At 39.2% G+C, this 20,239-nt stretch overlaps 1 protein-coding gene across 3 annotated transcripts in view; it reads right to left on the reverse strand.

Moving 5' to 3' along the window:
• The window catches only part of TEX26 (testis expressed 26), a 46,394-nt gene extending 26,425 nt beyond the window's left edge, over positions 1 to 19,969 (reverse strand). The window contains exons 1-2 of one of the 3 annotated variants that reach the window (XM_020997258.2): positions 19,767 to 19,969; positions 18,344 to 18,422 (exon numbers count right to left, since the gene is read on the reverse strand). Coding sequence is in view for 2 of the 3 variants with exons in the window: in XM_020997256.2 (XP_020852915.1) it covers positions 3,948 to 4,035 (88 nt within the window). In the remaining variant the exon portion in view is untranslated. Of the gene's footprint in view, positions 1 to 3,947; positions 4,069 to 18,343; positions 18,423 to 19,766 lie in introns of those variants that run through there. The other 2 variants (XM_020997257.2, XM_020997256.2) reach the window with 2 other exon arrangements.
• Positions 19,970 to 20,239: the final 270 nt, after the last annotated feature.

The following is a 20,239-nucleotide window of genomic DNA, read 5'->3' on the forward strand; positions in this document are numbered from 1 at the left end:
TGCTAGAATTACAAGCAAGAATCACATACCCAACAAAACTGAGTATAATCCTTCAGGGGAAAAATAGATATTTAATAAAATAGAGGGCAATTTCAAGCATTCCTGATGAAAAGACCAGAGTTAAATAGAAAATGTGACTTTCAAATTATTAGGAAAATTAATTTTTAATGCTGCATCATTTAATTATTAATTTGTCATATTCTTTTCTAGCTAAGGAATGCCATCTCACTCTAACTCTTCTCAAGGCATCTGCTCATTAACTAGGTTGGGCTGGGCCTCACCCAATTGGGAATCTGAGTTCTGTTTATAAATAGGAGGCATCTTAAGTTAGATCCCTCACACACATGCACATGCATGTGCGCGCACGCACACACACACACACACACACCCCAAAGGGCAGTGCTTCGGTCCTTGTTCCCTTCATTAGAGTTTAGAGCAGCCTGGCTCATGAAGGAGAAAACTAGCCAGAGGACTCAAGATTGAAATGGCTTCCCCTGCCCAGATTGCTGGAGGCTACTGGGTCTCATGATCAAGCCATGTACTCAGCAGAAGTTATTAAGAACTCTTAGCCCACCTTTTCATGTAATATCAGGGTTGCTTTTCTCTTGCTAGGGGAGTTCCCGGTAATTTGCTGTCAAGAAGACAGACCTGGATTTATACTGGTGGGAGACTCTCCCTTAGCATCTTTGATTACCAAGAGAAATTATTGATCATCAATTTATTGATTATTGGCTAGCCTAATTAATAAATTGATTTTAATACCTGGAAATTTTGTCTCTTGGAATTTCACATGCCACAAATACAAGACTCAAGAGAAGCATAAAAAGATAAACAGGTAAGAGAAATCATGAGGAATTCAAAGGTTAAAATGTTTTAGATTCTTACATAGGAAGATGATGCTTGTAACTCCTAATAACTCTATCATTATTAAGGCACTTCGAAGGAATATACATAGAGGACATGAGTGTGAATTGACTAAGATAGGATGATATTTTTTAAAAAATTAAATTAAGAGGTGAGAAATAGGGATGCACTGGGAGAAAGGGGAGAGAAGAGGTATAATGGGATAAATTATTTCACATAAAAGAGACAGGAAAGAGCTTATACAATGAAGGGGAAGATGAAGCTGGAGTGAAACAAGGCTATGTGTTTGCTCCCATGCTTTTTAGCATAATGTTTTCAGTGATGCTGTCAGACACCTTCATCAAGGATTAAAATGGCATCAAGATCAACTATCACACTAACAGTAAATTATTTAACTTGAAAAGGCTACAAGCCGAGACTAAAATGGAGGAAGAATTGGTGCTCCACTTTTTGTTCCAGATGATTGTGTAGTCGATGCAGTCTTTAAGTCTGAGAACAAAGTATGGATTCTCTGCTGCTTATGCTAACTTTGTCCAAACACCACGGAAAAATAGAGGTTCTCCACCAGCCAACACCACACCATCCATACATGGAACCATTTGTTGCAGAAAATGCAGAAATTTTGAATGCTGTGGATAAGTTCACTAGGCTGCTTATCAAAGCGAAGGTCTATAGAGCCACTATGCTGACCTTATTGTTGTATGCCTGTGAAATCCAGACAGTATACCAGCACCATGCCAGAAAATTGAACCACTTCCATTTAAATTGTCTTAGGCAAGATAAGGTACCAGACTCTGAGGTCCTTTTTTAAGCTGAACTGCCAAGCATTCAGATTCTACAGATGAGAACACAACTCAAATGGGTTAGCCACATTGTTCAAATATCAAATATAGGTTTGCCTAAAAGACTGTTCTGTGAAGAACTCACAGAAGGCAGGTACTCACATGGTGGAAAGAAAAAGCAATAGAAGGACACTCTCAAGGTCTCTGTGAAGAACTTTGATATTGATTGTGAGACATGAGAGACACTGGCACTGGATTGTCCAGCATGGCATGCCCACATCAAAGAAGGTACTATATTCTATGACCAAAGCAGAATCATAGTAGCTCAAAAGAAATGTGAGATGCACAAATTTAGACATTTTCCTCCCAAATGATCATGCAGACTATTTGTACCCAACCTGTGGTAAGAGTCTTCCAAACTCATACTGTCTGATCTGCCACAGCCAGATACATAGTACATTGAACCCAACATCATGATGTCATTTTGGTCTTCTTTGAGCAAAAAGGACAAACAACAACATCAGAATTGGCTCAAAGAGGGAATAACACACATACTCAGTAGGGTATAGAAATCTATCTTACCCTACAAGGAAGTGGGAGGAGGGGAAAGGGGTAACAGAAGGGGGTGGGATTGATTAAAGATAGGGTGGATTGGGGGAGGCAGAACTCAAAAGCAAAATACTTTTGAGGAAGTACAGGGGGAAAGGAGAGAGAGATAAATGAAAGAAAATAGGATAGAAGGAAATACACAATAATCATAACTATGAAAAAAATTACAGCAAGTTTCTCTGATAAAGGCCTCATTGCTCAAATATGTAGAGAACTGAATCAAATTTATAAGAATAAGAGTTATTCCCCAATTGATAAATGGTCAAAAGATATGAACAAGCAGTTTTCAGATTAAGAAATCAAAGTTATCTATAGTCATATGAAAAATGCTAAAGATGGGGCAGCTAGGTGGTGCAGTGGATAGAGCACCAGCCCTGAAGTCAGGACGACCTGAGTTCAAATCTGGCCTCTGACTAAACATTTGTTTGACACTTACTAGCTGGGTGACCCTGGGCAAGTCACTTAACCCCAATTGCCTCGCCAAAAAAAAAAAAATGCTAGAGAGAAGGAAAATGACAAATGTTGGTGGGCATATGGGAAAATTGGGACACTAAAGCACTGTTGGTGGAGTTGTGAACTGATCCAACCATTCTAGAGAGCAATTTGGAACTATGCCCAAAGGGCTATAAAATCCAGTATACCCTTTGACCCAGCAATACCACTACTAGGTCTGTATTCCAAAGAAATTTTTTTTTCAAAAAGAAAAGGACATATATGTACAAAAATATTTATAGCAGCCTTTTTTTGTGGTGACAAAGAATTGGAAATTGAGGGGTATGGCCATCAATTGGGGAATAGCTGAACAAGTTATATTATATGACTGTGATGAAATACTATAATGCTATAAGAAATGACAAGCAGGCTGCTTTCAGAGAAACCTAGAAAGACTTACATGAACTGATGCAAAGTGAAATGAGCAGAACCAAGAGAACAGTGTACACAGTAACAACATTGATCAACAATTAACTGTGAATGACTTAGTTATTCTCAGGAATACAATGATCCAAGAGTATTCCAAAGGACTTGTGATGAAAAATGTTATCCACCTCCAGAGAAAGAACTGATGGAGTCTTAATGCAGATCAGAGCATACTTTTTTATTTTATTTTTTCTTGGGTTTTTTTTTTGGTCTGTATTTTCTTTTACAACATAGGCTAATGTGAAAATATGTTTTACATGACTACATGTATAACTATATCAAGCTGCTTGCATTCTCAAGGAAGGAGGAAGAAAGGAATTTTAAAAATGAATGTTAAATATTTTACATGAAATCAAAAACTAAAGAATAAAGAAGTAGAAAAAATTCTTTGAAAGAGGCCATATGATTTACCAGACTGCCAAAGAGGTTTATGACCCAAAAAAAGGTTCCAAATCCCTGTTCTAAATCTATGAACCTATAATCTTACTTTCTAAGACAGCACACAAAACTGTCTAATTATGCTATATGCCAATAGTTTAAGGACCCTTTCTTTTCTTGGTGTAACTGCTTCTAACCCAACACAGTAACCCCTCTATGAATCAGGAGGCAATCTCTGAGAACTGTTATGACTATATCCAGACTTATTCAATCCATCCCTAGGCCTGAATTTAAAGTGCCCAAAGCTTGTGCAGAGGTTTTGACAGCCCAAGGTCCCATCCACATAATTGTGTATACCCAGTTAAGTTCAACTATACTTTTGCCCCCACTCCTGACCTTCTATGAGCCTAGGGTGCAGAATCCTGGGATTCATCTCGAAGTCTTTAACTCTTTTTTTCATATTCAGAAGAGATAAAGATCTCATGACAGCCACTGTCTATTGAGTAGATGGCCTTATCACACCGTAATATGAAAGTGGTGGGTATTTGTTACCTCATCAAAGCATTGTTTGCTTTTCTTCTTAAAGGAGACAAGACCCTGGAACCTGGACATCCTGGCTTGATTCTCTTTTTCTTTAATTACTAGTCTAGTCCTTTTGGGTGTGAGGGGCGTTACACTTCTGGTGTCAGGGCTTGCCAAAGGCTACTCATCCACTTTTGGTGTCCCAACTGGTCACCCAGCTCTCACCTATGACTCCAAAAAGCTGTATAGAATGCACAACAGCCACAGCCTGATAAAACCATCTAGGCAGATGGGCTAAACTAGGTTGAGGGTAACCGGCAGGCCTCAACTAGTCAGTTAAGGCGATGTCTACCCCAAGCATGTGAAGACCCCCTCAACCCCCAGCTAAATGGGTGGATGAGAACAATTTGTTCCAACAACAATATGAAGGAGGCTGAAGTAGATGCTATGGAATGCTTAGAGCTTGGTCAGACATCAAAGACACGAAGGTCATCATCCACTGCATCCCAGGCCATCACCAGTTGTCCTGACTTTTGACCTGCCATGGGACTTAGATGACTCTGTAAAATAGCACGAGGCTAACAACTTTTTGCAATTCTGCTTCACTTAAATCCAATTCACGTGCAAGGCAAGACATAACCCCATGATATCATTGGTCCTCTTCAAAGATGAAGGACAAGGGGTGGCTAGGTGGCATGGTGGATAGAGCACTAGCCCTGAAATCAGGAGGACCTGAGTTCAAATCTGGCCTCAGACCAAACACTTGACACTTACTAGCTGTGTGACCCTGGGCAAGTCACTTAACCCCAATTGCCTAAAAATAAATGATAATAATAAAAAATGAAGGACAAACAGCAACTCCAGTCCTTTATTTTTTAAAATCTCTCACTAGACAAATTTAACCATTCCTTTCTTCTTTTAAGGCAGCAGTGGTTAACCTCTAATACAAAGGCTGGCTATGGCCAATGACACAATTGCATGAGAATCTTAAGTATCTAGAGATTTCCCCCACCACCACCACTCCCCCAAGCAGACAAAACTCCTTGGGGTCAGAGGCTGCTTTGTTCTTGTGTTTCCCAGCTCCTAGCACTGGCACATAAGGTAACAATAACCATATGTTGAGTTGTTTTCTCCATTGACTCCCAGACCTCCCTGACCCATCAATGACTTGCATAGATCACAGAACCATAGGATAACACATTTAGAAATGGCACTAACAGGAGAGGCCAGTTAGTCCAAGCCCCTCACATTTACAAAGGAGGAAACAGAGGCTCAGATATTAAATGATTTTTCCAAGGTCATACAGATAAGACTAGCAGTAGAACCAGAATTCAAATTCAGGTCCTTTGACCTACAGGATTCTTCACATTGGGCCACTGGGCTCTTTAAAAGTGGAGTCAGTCCAATTTTCAAAAATTCATAAATCCTACAAAGAAGCAGTATTGGTGTATGTTAGCACATAGGGACAGACAATGTTCCTGCTGAGCTGCATTATCCTGGGTACCTGGCACAAAAATATTTAGTTTCTTTTTTGTCTATATATAGATGGAATTAAATAGGGTCCATTGTAAGCAAACAGTCATGTTGTTGAAGTTTTTTTTATTATTTTATACCTATTCTATATTTTCTCCTCTCTCTTCAGAATCTCAGGAATCTCCTTCTACCATCAGAAGGAAGTTTTAAGTTGGACATCCTGTTACATAGGAAACAAATTGTTTACATTACAATGTGAATGAGTCGTGTATTTGTTACCTCATCCAGGCATTCATTTGCTTTTCCAAAGTCTTATTAAAGGAGATGTTCTACACTGAACACCAAAAATTTGACACCATAATTTGGCTCCTTTTTCACTAAAACGTCTTTTGTTTTTACTTAATAGTATTTTTTTCCAATTACTCATATAGTTTTCAACATTCATTTTTATAAGATTTTGAGTTCCAAATTTTATTCCCTCTCTTTCTTTCCTTCTCCCCTCCCCAAGACAGCAAGCAATCTAATATAGGCTATATATGCACAATCATGTTAAACATATTTCCATGTTAGTCATGTCGTGAAAGAAGAATCATAACAAAAGGGAAAAACCACAAGAAAGAAAAAACTAAAAACAACAAAAAATGAACAATAGTGCTTTGATCTGCATTCAGACTTCATCAGTTCTTTTTCTGGATGTGGACAGCATTTTCCATCATGGAGTCTTTTGGAATTGTCTTGAATCGTTGTATTGCTGAGAAGAGCTAAGTCTATCATAGTTGATTATAGCATAATGTTGCTGTAACTGTGTACAATGTTCTCCTGGTTCTGTTCACGTAAGTCTTTCCAGGTTAAAATGTCGATGATGAGGTCACAGAGAGAGAATGTGAGTAGAGAGGGAACAGAGGAGGATCCTACTCCTCTAGTATTTTAATTTCCAAAGCTAACCACTCCTTTCTTCTCCTTCTAAGGCACTCAGGCAAGCTCCAAGGGACCAAAGGATTCCCATCTCCTCCTCCCAAGTAGAAGGTCTTATTGGAGACCAGAAACATTTTTTGTCCTAGTTTCCCCAAATCCCAGCACAGTGTCTGACACAGAGTAGGCCTTAATAAATGTTTGCTGATTGGATTTAGAAGTGTTATCACTGCCTCCTCACCTCTCCTCAGAAAATTTCCAGCTCCTGCCTCCTGTTGGGACTCCTCCAAGCCATACCTCTGTTTGCTATGAGGCAGTATTCCCTGTGCTTCACAAAACACAGAATCACTACTTGTCCTAAGGCTGGGCCTTGAAGGAAGGCTATGAACAGTCTAATATGATTTTTTCAAAAATTGATTTTTTGGTCTGGCACTATCACTTAATGGTTAACATATTCCCATCTTATTCTCCCCTATCCTGATATTTCTGGAACTCTCAAACATAATCATACAAACCTCATCCTTCATCCCCAGTTGCCTGCTCCCTTACTCTTATATCTCAATCTCTCTCTACTTCAACTTTGCCCTGCAAATGTCCCATTCTAGATCTGCCTGCTCCTTCCACTGTACTCTATGAAATGCCTACTCCATAGCTAACAAATGTGCTTTCATTTTAAAACTCTTCCATTCCTCCCTCCATTTTCTGGGTCTTAATAAGTCCCGGCTCTCTCCTGTTAACATGGCATCATCTCTATTCACCAGCAACACCTCCTCTGAGGTTCATTCAATCCAAATTTATCACCCAATCAAGACTCTGATAGCTATTATTTACCGACACCCCTATACCCAGGACATTCTTCTTTCCTCAGTGAGTTCAGTGACTAGCTCACTGTCTTTCCCTCTACCCCAACTCCTTTCCTCATATTAGGGGACTTCAACACATGGATTGATGCTTATTCCCTCCAACACCCTAACTTCACAGTTCCTAAATCTACTCAGTTCTCATCACCTATTCCTCCTCCACTCCACCTCAGCTACACACAGAGATGGTCATGCCCTTGATCTTGCCATCATTTCTTAGTGTTCCACTTCCATGTTCATGAACTCTGAAATTCCTTTATCGTTCTATCCTCTCCCCACCCCACCCCAATCCTGTTCTTCATCCTCACCATCACCTTTAGTTCCTCCATCCCTCAATTCTTTCCCAGGCTATCAGCCTCGTACTAAATACATTCTTCTTTCCCTATATCTTGACTCCTTGGTGCACCAATCATCTTCTATACTTTCCTCTGTACTTGAGTGCATTGTTCACCTTTATTCTAACACCATTGATTATGTCTTGCCAAGTCCCAACCTTGAATTATTTCCATCATCTAGAACTCACACAGGGCAAGCACTCACATGTTCATCAGAAAAGGTGATACAGGGACACTCTTAAGGTCTCTCTTAAGAACTTTGGAATTGACTGTATAATATGAGAGACACTGGCAACAGCACCACTCAGCTTAGCGTGCCTTCATGAGAGGTGCTGTGTGCTCTATGAGCAAAGCAGAATTGAAATTCAAAAGAAATACGAAATGCGCAGATTTAGAAAATCCACCCCAAATGTTCACATGGTCTATTTGTGCCGACCTGTGGTGGAATATTTTGAGTCCTATTGGTTTGAAAAGCCACAGCTGAACACATTGTAACTTGATTCTAACATAGTGATGTCATTTTGTTCCTCTTCAAGAACAAAGGACAACCAACCAACCAGTATCTACTGCCTTCAGACCTTACCTGTGCTCTGAACAGAGCCTAGTGAAAAGCAGAAAACCATGCTGTCTGGGTCCACTCCAGTTATGTTCCATAATATCAGCTAGGCTTTCTCCAAATCACAGCAATCCTCTTAAGCCTCCCTCATCAATTAATTATACCAGTCACCATATAGTCTCTTCCAAAACATTTCATTACCCCCCTCAAGCCTCTCATGGCATTTCCTTCCTCCCACCTTCCTAGCTGAGGACCTTGCCTCATACCTGACCAAAAAAATTGAGACCATTCTCACAGAGTTCCCTCTTTCCTTTTTTTTTTCATTTCATATCATTCATACATCTTCCTCCACCATCTCTTCCTCCACCCTTGTCTCACATGAAAAGGCAACCCTTTTCCTTGTCAAGACAAAGTCCTCTTTCTGTTCATTCCATTTTTCTCCCATTTCATCTCATTTTCTCCAGCAGGTTGCCCTGTCTAATATCCCCATTTTCTGACTTGTACTAATCTTCAGTTTCTTCCTTTTTCTGGCAACTTTCCTGCTGCCTGCAAACCCCTTCATGTTTTCCTTATCCTCTAAAAACCTTCACCTGATCTTACTGTATCCCTACTATTATCATCCTATATCTATTTCTCTTCCCTTTTGTGACTAAATTCCTTGAGAAACTGTCTATAATCAGTATTTCCACTTCCTTTCCATTCACTGGATTCTAAGCTCTCTGAAGCCTAGTTTTCAAATTCATCATTCAACTGAAATTGCTCTCTACAAAATTACCAGTGATCTCCTGATTGTCAAATCTAATGGCTTCTTCTCACTCTCCATCCTTCTTAACCTCTCTGCAGCCTTTGACATAGTTGATCACTATCTTCTCCCGGCTATTCTGTTTGCTAGACTAGGTCTTTGTGACATGCTCTCATCTGGTATGCCTCCTCCTATCTGCCTGACTCTTGTGGATTATTTATCATTTATTAATAATGTTTGGATCCAAGGATCTAAGACATTGTCAAAGGCCTTTGATGAAAAATGCTACCCACATCCATAGAAAGAACTATGGAGTTTGAATGCAGATTGAAGCATACTATTTGCTATTTTTGTTTTGTTTCCTTTTTCTGGTGGTTCCTTTTATTGGTTCTAATTCTTACTTACAACATCACTAATGTGAAAATATATTTAATAGGAATGCGTATGTAGAGCCTATATCAGATTGCATGCCATCTTGGGGAGGGAGGAGGAGAAAAATTTAAAACTCAGAAGCTTATGGAAGAGATTGTTGATAATTCAAAATAAATTAATTAATAAAAAAAATGATGTTTGGATCCAACTTTATGTGATTAGAGGTTGTTTGCATCCAGAATGACTTCAGTAACTCTTTAGGAATGCTGGAGATGGATTGAGAAATTTTGGATTCCCTCAGGTCCTGGATCCACCCAAAGCATTCTTGGTTTGAGAACCCACACCCAGATCTTGTTTGAAGTCCACCCAAACTTATGTTTTGGGTTCCCTTCATATGATTCCTGTGTGACTCATGCGTGATACTTTTGTCAGGTGACTTGTGTGTGATTTGTGTGCTTCAGAAACCTTTGTCAAAATTTTATATAATGTAAACCTTCCAGAACCTGGGAGAGACAGCCACTCCTTCTTTCTCATTCACTCTCTCTATCAAACAACCTAATAAATTTCTTTATAAAACTCTTTCAGGTTTTGGGATTTGTTCTCAGGAACAACAATATGGTATCAGGAATGAGATTCCCTGGTGGTTGCCTGAATAAATCCAAAGCTTCTCCAAGACCATGGAATCTGAGTAAGTACCTATGATTCTAGAATTGACCGTGGGCAGGACTGACCAGCAGGATCATATCAAACACAATGAGAACCTGGTCCCCTCAGGTTCAAGTCAGACAAGATCAAGGCCTTAAATCCAGGTATCCAGAATATTAAGGGGCTAAGACTCAGGTGGGGCATGATATGCCCAAGCTGCCCTAATTGGCAAATAAGTGATCCCCTTGACTTGATGACTCAAGGGCTTGGTAAGCAACTGCTAAAAACTAAAAAAAAAAATAGTTAAAATTAGGCTGGAAGTCGTTTAGTAGAACTTTTTCTTTTAATTTTCTCTTTCTTTTTCTTTCTCTTTTTGCATTTCTCCTCAATGGGATACCTGGTCTATGAGACTGGTCAGTAGCAACCTGGATATCCTACTTTTACACTCATTTACTTAGGATGAGCCTAGGATTAGTGAGAGAAACTTGGTAGGCGATGAGGTGGAGGGTTTGTTGGGGGCTTCTGCTTCCAAAATTCTCTTATGCTCACAAGCTTCTTGTCTACCTTGGAGAACTTGGAATGAGAACAGTACCTCATCACTCATAAAAACTGCTGTAAAAAAGCCCAGAAAGGAACCTTAGGATAGAGAAAGCTAATGCATTGCATCACTAAAACATCTCTTCCAACTATCTGCAATATTGAGCAGGGCCAATTCACTTGCACGTCATGGCATCACCTCTCTGATATCATGGTCCTCTTCAGGAATGAAGGACAAACAGCAACAACAGCATATTGAGCAGGGATTTAACTTCCACTGACCTTTTTACTTAGTGGGAGTTTAGTGTAAGATTCTTTCTTTCTCACTGCCTTCACAACTCTGGCCAGGTTGGAGATTGCAGAGATAAAGAGAGGCAAATGGCACACACATCCTTTAATTTCCTCTCTCCCCTTTCTTGAGGGTGACAGATGCATTTTGTTGTAGTAGGTGGTGATTTTACCTACTAAAGAATAGGCAGAACTGAAGTTAGTTTGAAATGATTTATCATAATTTGTTTATGTAAATTAGTAGAAAAGTCACCAGAGTTAAAATAAACTATACAACTCAAGAAGTAAAAGCAGAACAGTTAATTGGCATTATATAAGAAAATCTGCATAGGAGATGTTAAGACTAGAATGTGACTGGGAAATGAGATGGATTTAAGAAAAAGCAATAAAGGTGAAGCAAAGTGAGGAATCAGAATGAAAATGAGAGGTCAATTTTGAACTTGGTAGTCCACTGAAAAGAAAAAAAACTACAGGAAAGAAGGTTTAAATAAGTAGAGATAGGAGGAAAATGGACGGAAAGTTAAAGTTGGAGTCTGTTTTCACTGACTGAAATGGAGAGTTTGAAAGTCAAGGACTTTGGGAGTTTTGGAAAGAAATTTAAGGTTTTTGATTCTATTGAGATAAAGATTTGAGAAACTTCTGGGGGGGAATGCCTGTTAATTTCAGACAGATAATATTCTATCAAATTATAATGGTTACCAAATGGAAGCTGTAGAAATAAATCTGCAGCTTGAAATTATTTGAGTATAGCATACTAAAAATCTGTCCTTGAAGGACCATTGGAAAGGGACATACAAATCCTCAGAGCCTCATGGGATCCTAAAGAGGGTGATGGGAATGTGAGACTGACACCACGTCTTTGAAGATTAGCTAACTGAAAGCAGTTGGTTCTAAGATTATGGTCCTTGGGAAAATTGAGATTTTAAATGTTACCATTTGTTGTAAGTTGAGATTTGATTTGGTTGAAGTTTGTCCTAAAACAAAGTCATGATGTGGTCTCGTTTACAATGAGATGTGTTCTCACATACCGGCATCTGGGTTGTCATGGTGGATAGAGTGCTGGGCTTGGAGTCAGGAAGACTCATCTTCATGGGTTCAAATCCAGTCTCAGACATTTACTAGCTGTGTAACCCTGGGCAAGTCACTTCACCCTGTTTACCTCAGTTTCTTCACCTCTAAAATGAGCTGGAGAAGGAAATGGCAGACAAGCTCCAATATCTTTGCCAAGAAAACCCTAAATGGCATTACAAAGAGTCTAACACAACTGCAATGATTAATTGACAAGTGTTCTCATATTAGGATAATTGTGGTAAATAAGAACTTAATGCAAAATACATTTGCTATCTGGAATTAAGGCGATACATGCATGGAAACTGCATGGCTCAGGGAGACCTGAGTTCAAATACAGCCTCAGAACTTTATTAGTTATGTGACCTGAGCAAGTCATTTCACTTCTGTTTTCCTCAGGTTCCTTATCTATAAAATGGGATAATAATAGCACCACCTCTTCAGGTTTGTTGTGAGAATCAGATGATAATTGTAAAGCACTTAGTGCAGTGCCTGGCACATTGTAAGTGCTATATAAATGCTCCACATTAGTATTGTTAATAAGTGTAATTACTCTCTACTTGTTTTTTAATGTGATTTACTATAGAATGCCAAATTGATAGACGGTGATTTTTGTTTATGTAAGAAGATTCAGAAATGAATTCAAATCAATTTATATTATTTGACTGGCAAAATGTTTTGTATTATGGGATTTTTTAAAATCCATGATATTCTCGTTATTGTTAGGTTTCTAATTTTTCTTGTATTGTAAATTTTGAAAAGCCATTGTATAAAAAATGCTGTTAATATGAAAAATGATACCTAGAAGAGGACACACTTATATCATTAGAAAAGGAACTTATCTTTAAATCTGGATGATATTAGATTATTAATAGTATATATATATATATATAAAATATATATATATATATGCATACACACACAATACATACACACAAACACACACACACACACACACACACACACACACACACACACACACATATCTTTGGCTTCCAAACATTTCTAATGGAGTATACAGGCTTTGAGTATATTTTAGTAATAAGTTCTCAAAACTAGATTAAGGATTTTACATGTAAAATTACATTAATGATTATAAAGAAATTTTTTATCATGTTGGCTTTTTTCCTATTTTGAAATCTCTGATAATATAAAAAGACAGAAGGGCTCATTTTTACAAGTCAGGTCTTCAAGGATCTTTTTAAAATTCTTTCTTCAGACTGTTGATTACATTCTCCATATTGGGTACAGGTTTTAGATAAAGATAGAAAGAGCAAGAGATATGCAAAAACTGATATTCTCTGAAGTTTCAGGTGAATATGGATTCCTAATTTGTGTTCCTCTCATAGCTCTATTGTTAATAGGATTTGTTCCATAAGTTTTGGGCTGGTTTTCACCATCTGAACTAGTTACCAGAAAACCAGATTAAGGAGATTATACTAAATTGTGGTAAGTCCTTGTTCCTGGCAGATTTTAGCAGAAATTTAGGAAATCTCCAAAAGTGACTTGGAACCAGAGAAGAAGATATACTAGAAACCCCCTCCAAAGCTGCCCTGAGAATGAGGCCTCTTCTAGAATTTCCCAGGGAAAATTGACAGGGTGCCCATTAATTGGGAAATGGCTGAACAAGTTGTGGTATATGAATGTAATGGAATACTATTGTGCTATAAGAAATGATGAGCAAGCGGACTTCAGAAAAACCTGGAAAGACTTGTATGGACTGATGCTGAGTGAAGTGAACAGAAGCAGGAGAACATTGTACACAGTAATAGCTATGCTGTGTGATAACTAACTTTAATAGACTTAGCTCTTCTCAGCAATGCAAGGATCTAAGACATCTCTCCAAAAGTCTCATGATGGAAAATGCTATCCACATCCAGAGAAGTGGAGTTAGAATGCAGATTGAAGTATACTATTTGCTCTTTTTTTTTTCTTCTGTTTTGTTTTGTTTCTTCTTTCTTGTGGTTCCTCCTATTGGTTCTAATACTTCTTTACAGCATGACTAATGTGAAAATGTTAATAGGAATGTATGTGTACAGCCTATATCATATTGCAAGTTCTCCTGGGGAGGGAGGTGGGGAAGGAAGGAGAGAAAATTTAAAACTGAAAAGCTTATGAAAGTGAATGTTGAAAACTAAAAATAAATTAATTTTTAAAAATAAATAAAAAATAAAAAAGTTTAAAAAATGCAATTTCTGATTTGGAGTTGGCTACAAGGAGACTTGATGTTATTTAATATTGGTGATGACTTTTGGACTACCTTAGCTTTTATGTTTCCTAATGTTTCTGTTTGCCTACAAGAGGGGTATTATTCTCTTCTTTCCTCTCAAGTCCTTCCCTATTTCACTCCACCCTCCAACTCAGCTACCCAAGTAGTCTTCCTAAAGCACAGATTTGACTCTGTCACCCTTTTCCCTCTATTCAATGAACTCCAGTGGCTCCCAATGTCCTCCAGTATCAGATATAAAATCCTCTCCTCATATAAAATCCTCTTCTCTTTGGCTCTTAAAGCACTTCGAAATCTAGGAGCCCTTTACAATGTGGACTCCCTTCCTACCTTTCAAATCTTACAAACTATTCTCAAAAAAAAAAACCCAATCTATTCTCCTCCAAGATTGAGTGACACCATGGCCCCCCCCTTTTTTTCCTGTTCCTTATACATAATGCTCCATTTCCTGAATTGGTACCTTTTCACCTTTCCTGGAATGCTGTGAGAAATATTTCTCTCTTGTATTTAATAACTAATTATTGTATTAGGAGACCAAGGATTTTCCCCTTTTTTACTTCCTCATCCAGAAACCAACCAGTGTGTGAAATCTCTCTGAAAGACTTACCCAGGCCAAGATCTAATCAGACAGCAAAAGAAATTCTAAGTTTGGGTTAATAGATATATTCCTCCTCATTATGTTTGCTCAGATAGGTCTGGGGAACTGTTGATTCTCTCTTTTGTAGACAGCTGATATGGAAATTGATAAGTCTTTTTGACCAAGATTTGGGTGACCCAAGTCATGTACCCCAAGCCCCTCATTTTAATGTAGTCCACCTCCCATTGTTGTTAACCAATCAGAGTTGACTGGTACCCTTCAGTAACACCTACTCTTCAAAGGGCATATAAACTGCGAGCCCATAGCCAGAAGGAGTATTTGGTCTAAGAGAGATGACGACCAAATGGCCCTCCTTTTATTAATAAACATGTTGGCCTTATTAAAAATTATTAAGTTACCCAGAAACTATGTCTCTTAGAATTGTTAAATTATCACAGTGTTCAACCCTCTTCTCTTTTTTTTTTCAACTCCTGACCTTCCTTTGCTTCATTCAAGACTCAAATCAAAGTTGGCATCCTACACAAGGCCTTTCCCATTTCCCTTCCCTCATCCCCAGTCCTCTGATAGTATCTTCCCTTTGATATGATCATATATATAAAATATGCATATGTGTGTGTGTATCTGTGTGTATACACATGTTATCTCCTGTAGTAAAATATGAACTTCTTGAAGGTAGGGACCCAAGCCTTTATTTATAGCCTCAACACTTAGCAAAGTACCTAGTTCTATTAAGTGCCTAACAAATGCCCATTGGATTGAATAGCCAATGTTGTCTTCCCCATTAGAATGTGGGTTCCCAGAGGGTAAAAGCTGTTTTTACCTTTCTTTGGATAAACAAGTATTTGGTACTATGCCTGCTGGCACCTAGTAAGTGTTTGATAAATGTTCTTCAATTGATTGATTAAGATTACTCCCACACATGCCTTACCAACATAAATGAATTCCCTGGGAATTAAGTTCCTTCATAATGAAGTAAGATAGATAAAATTTAATTTTAAAATAAATAAATGATATGAAAATAATAAAATTCGCATGGAAGAACCAAAGATCAAGAATGTTACAGGTAAGAAAGAAAAAAAAGTGGGAAGGAAAAGAGTCTCTCAACACCAAATTTCAGATTGTACTGCAAAGCAGTAATCATTAATGCAATTTGTTATGAGAGAGAGACAGAGACAGAGAAAGAAAGAAAGAGAGAGAGAGAGAGAGAGAGAGAGAGAGAGAGAGAGAGAGAGAGAGAGAGAGAGAGAGAGAGAGAGAGAGAGAGAGAGATGCCAATTAGTGGAACACAAACTAGGCACATGACATTCAGAATCAAACAAACCCAATAGCAGAGAAACCTGCTGGCAAAACCAGGCAACCAACCATCTGTCAGAAATTAGGTTTAGACCAACACCTCATACCATATACCAGGATAGGCTCTCCAAATGGATACATGACCTTACACGTAAACATCACATCATAAACAAATTAGAGGATCAGGAAGAAATTACCTTTCATATCTACATTTAGGAGAAGAGTTCATGACTAAAGAAGTAATGGAGAAGCCACACAAGATAAAATGGACAATTGTGATAAAACTTAAGTTTTTGCACTAATAAATATAACGCCAAAGAAGGAAAATATAGGTAACTGGGGGGGAAATCTTTGCGACAAGTTTCTCTGATAAAGGTCTCATTTCCAAGATACACAGGAAATGACATAAATTTATAAGACTAAGAATCATTTCCCAATAGATAAATGTCCAAAGGGTATGAACAGGCAGTTTTCAAATGAAAAATCAGACATCTTAACAATTATATTAAAAATGTTCTAAATCACTATTAATTAAAAGAAACTCAAGTTAAAGTCCTTTTGAGGTTCTACATCATCCTTATCATACTGACAAAGATGACAAAAGAGGAAAATGGCAAATGTTGGAAGGGCTTTGAGAAAAGCAGGTGCTCTAGCACTGTTCATGTAGCTGGGAAATTCAGATGTTCTGGAAAGCAATTTGAAACTATGCCCAAAAAGTTACTGAATTTGTGCATACCTTTTGAACCAGCAATATATTCCTTTACTAGGTCTATGTCCCAGAAAAATTAAAGAGGAAAAGGATATATATGTACAAAAGTATTTATAGCACTTCCTTTTAAGGTAACTTAGTACTGGACATTAAAGGCATGTTCTTCTAGTAAGCAATGACTAAACAAAGGTGGTGCACTGGGGCTTGAAGTCAGGAAGACCTGAATTCAAATCCAGCCTTGGACAGCAGCTGCTATGACCCTGGGGTAAGTCATTTATTCTTCATTTGTCTCAGTTCCTCATCTGTAAAATGGGGGCACACTGGAAAAGGATATGGCAAACCACTCAAGTATCTTTGCCAAGAAAGTCCCTTCAATAAAAATCCATAGGGACAGAGTCAGAAAAGACTGAACAACAATAACAAAGTGTAGAATATGAAGGTAATGGAGTTTTATTTTGCCACACCTTTAAGAACTGATGGGAGAAGACTGAAGCAGGCATTATTATTATTGACATAATGATTATACAGAAAAACAATCTTGGAAGACTGTAGAACTCTTATCAATGCAATGATAAACCATGAATCCGAAAGAATGAAGATGAAACCTACTACTCATCTCCTGCCAGAGAGGTGATCAAAATGTAGAAAGAAACATACTTTTTCAGACATGATTACTGTGGGGATTTATTTTGCAGGACTCTGTAGATATGCGTTGAGGGATTTGTCTATTTGGAGGTTTGTTTCTTTGTTCTTAATTTGCTCAATTAAAGATAGTGGAAGGGACACATTCATTTTTAAAAACTTGTTACTTGAAAAAAAATTAAAAAAAGAAAAGAATGACTTCACAAATTGTACAAAGTAATGTCAGTGGGTTACACAGCTTAGTGACACTTTCTGCTGAGCTGGACTAGTACATAAGCTGCCTGGAACAAAAATATTGAGTGTCTTTTCATCTGATCACAGTTGGACATAAACAAGGCCTCTACTGGCAAGCAAAATTGTTGAGTCAGTGAAGTTTCTCTTGCTACGTACGCCAGGGGTTGTTGGCCTATTTTTCATGTCATAGACCCCCTTTAGGCATTGTGTTAAAAGCCTTATGGACCGTTTCTCAGAATAATGTTTTTTTAAATGCATAAAGTACAGAGAATTACAGAAGAAACCCATTATATTGAAATAGTTATCAAAATACATTTTTTAATGAAGTCTATGGTTTAAACCCTGCTCTATACCCTTTTTTCCTCCTCTCCTGCTTCTTCAGAATTCCAGAATGCCCCCTGCCTTCTAACTCCAGTGGCCAGCTGGGTATCTTATATCTGGCATTTATTTACTCTTAACAGATAGGTTAACTGATTACACTTTAACATGAATGAGTTTCAGTCAATAATATGTTTGTGACTTTTATCCAGCCATTGTTGATGTTTTAAGCCTCTTTTACCTGCCTTTGTACCTAATAAGGTAATTGCAGGCTTCAACAAGAAAATTGGGGGAGGGTCCTTGAAATTATACTCCCAGCAAAGGCCCTGAAGATAAAGGTTGTTTCCTCTCCCAAATATTTCCATAACCCAAGAATCCAAGGAGGCAGGCTCAGTGCTGTGGAAAGAGCTCTGAGTCTGAAGTCAGAGGACCTGAGTTCAAATTCTAGCTTTGTGACTTACTGCATATGGGACCTTAGGAAAAGTCTCCTCCCCTCTCTTGATCTCTGTTTCCTCTTCCAGTTCTAAATCAATTTGTGACCTAGGAATAAAGAGGTGGATTTCTCCATGAACCCACCATTCTTCTCCCTTGGCTATAGAAATACACCTTTCATTCATGCTCAGGCCCACAATTCTGTTAACTTAAAGTTTCACAACATCCCACAGCTCCATAGATGTTGGAGCCTCAATTACACAGCAAGACAGCTGCAGCTGGGTATTTTGGGTCATTAGAATGGCAAGGATGGAATTGAAGGCACAGTAATCAGCCACTAGTATCACAGCAGGAGGAGGTTCTCTCCTCCCCAACTCCATGTAGATCGAATAGCTAAATTCAGGAAAGCTGCTGCATATGTATGCGTACTCTGCACTAAGAACACCACCACATCTGTTACATACAAATCTACTTTTTAATAACCACTGTCTCCCCTCCCCAGTCAAGGTTAGAATTAGCTTGAGCTGTCCTGCCTCCATACCACTGTGAAACAGAAACCCTTTGCTTTGGAATTTATTTTCATTCCACTACATATTAAAGTCTCCACGGGTGTCCAAAGCCAGGTCTGCTTTCAATGACCACGACCACAGTGATTTCAAGTGCTTCTATTGCTATTCTCCTCCTCCATCCCCCTCCCTTTACTGATGTGCTAACTTTGGACTTATTCCAACTGCTTTTACAGTTGCAAACTGACGAGGGGGAAGGGAAGTAGAAGAGGAGGGTGTGATGCTCCCTTGAGAATGGATTCCGGGATGCTGTCTGTGCCCACTCTCTCTTCAAAGCTGCCTGATTCCTTCCCTGCTCTGCCTGTCTCCTTGTTCTACTGATCGGCTTGACCCCATCCTGGCCTTTTTTAGACTCATCATAAGGGACTGAAAGCAGTTAAGTGCACATTTGGGGAAAAAGGATCCCAGGTGGAGGGTGGCTGTGAATGAGCCATGCACACACGAGTCAACTCTCTCTCTGTTTCCCTTTCTGTGTTCACTCTCTCTCTCTCTCTCTCTCTCTCTCTCTCTCTCTCTCTCTCTCTCTCTCTCTCTCTCTCTGTCCCTCTGTCTCTGTATCTCTCTGTCTCTGTCTCTGTCTCTATGTCCCTCTGTCTCTCTCTATCTCTGTGTCTCTCTGTTTCTCTATGTCTCTGTGTGTGTCTCTCTGTCTCTGTCTCTCTCGGTCTGTGTCTCTCTCTGTCTCTGTGTCTCTGTCTCTCTGTCTCTGTCTCTCTCTGTCTCTCTGTCTCTGTCTCTCTCTGTCTCTCTGTCTCTCTCTCTCTCCACTGGCTTGGGAGGGATATTGCCTTAAGCTACACAGGAAGCTCCACTTTCCAGGTAGTTCCTCTCTCCCTATCTAGCCTTCTCTGCCCTGACCCTTTCCCTTTTTCGGCCGCTCTCTTACCTGGCCCGTACATAGCGGGAATGGATGTTGGGAAACAAAGTTTCCTTTCAGTCACCAGTTGATTGTGTATTTCTGATAGCAGGGCTTCGGACGTTAGGATCCTTTGCCCGGCCTCATTAAGCAGCCGGCTGAGATCTGGGGGCCGGAAGACAGGGTCCCGCGCATTTATTATGACCCGTCACCTTGGAGACTCGGGGACACGTCCCCAAGACCTGGCTCTACGTGGGCACCACGCGATCACTGCGCATTGTGTCCCAGTGAGCTTTCCTGAGCTGGTGGTCCGTGGGCTGTAGTATACCGTTGGGCTGGGAGGGAGCGGGCTGTGTATGTGTGTGTTGGGACTAGTGGGAGGGGGAGGTGACACTGCCCTCCTCCCTTCCATTGCTCACCAACTCTCTACTAAAACTCTCAGCCTGCTCAGGGTTTTGAGGTTCTTGGTTCAATTCAACTGAACATACTCTCACCTAAAGTAA

The sequence above is a fragment of the Phascolarctos cinereus genome, unplaced genomic scaffold, assembly GCF_003287225.1.
Source record: "Phascolarctos cinereus isolate Bilbo 61053 unplaced genomic scaffold, phaCin_HiC Scaffold_726;HRSCAF=1367, whole genome shotgun sequence".
NCBI classification, from domain to species: Eukaryota; Metazoa; Chordata; class Mammalia; order Diprotodontia; family Phascolarctidae; genus Phascolarctos; species Phascolarctos cinereus.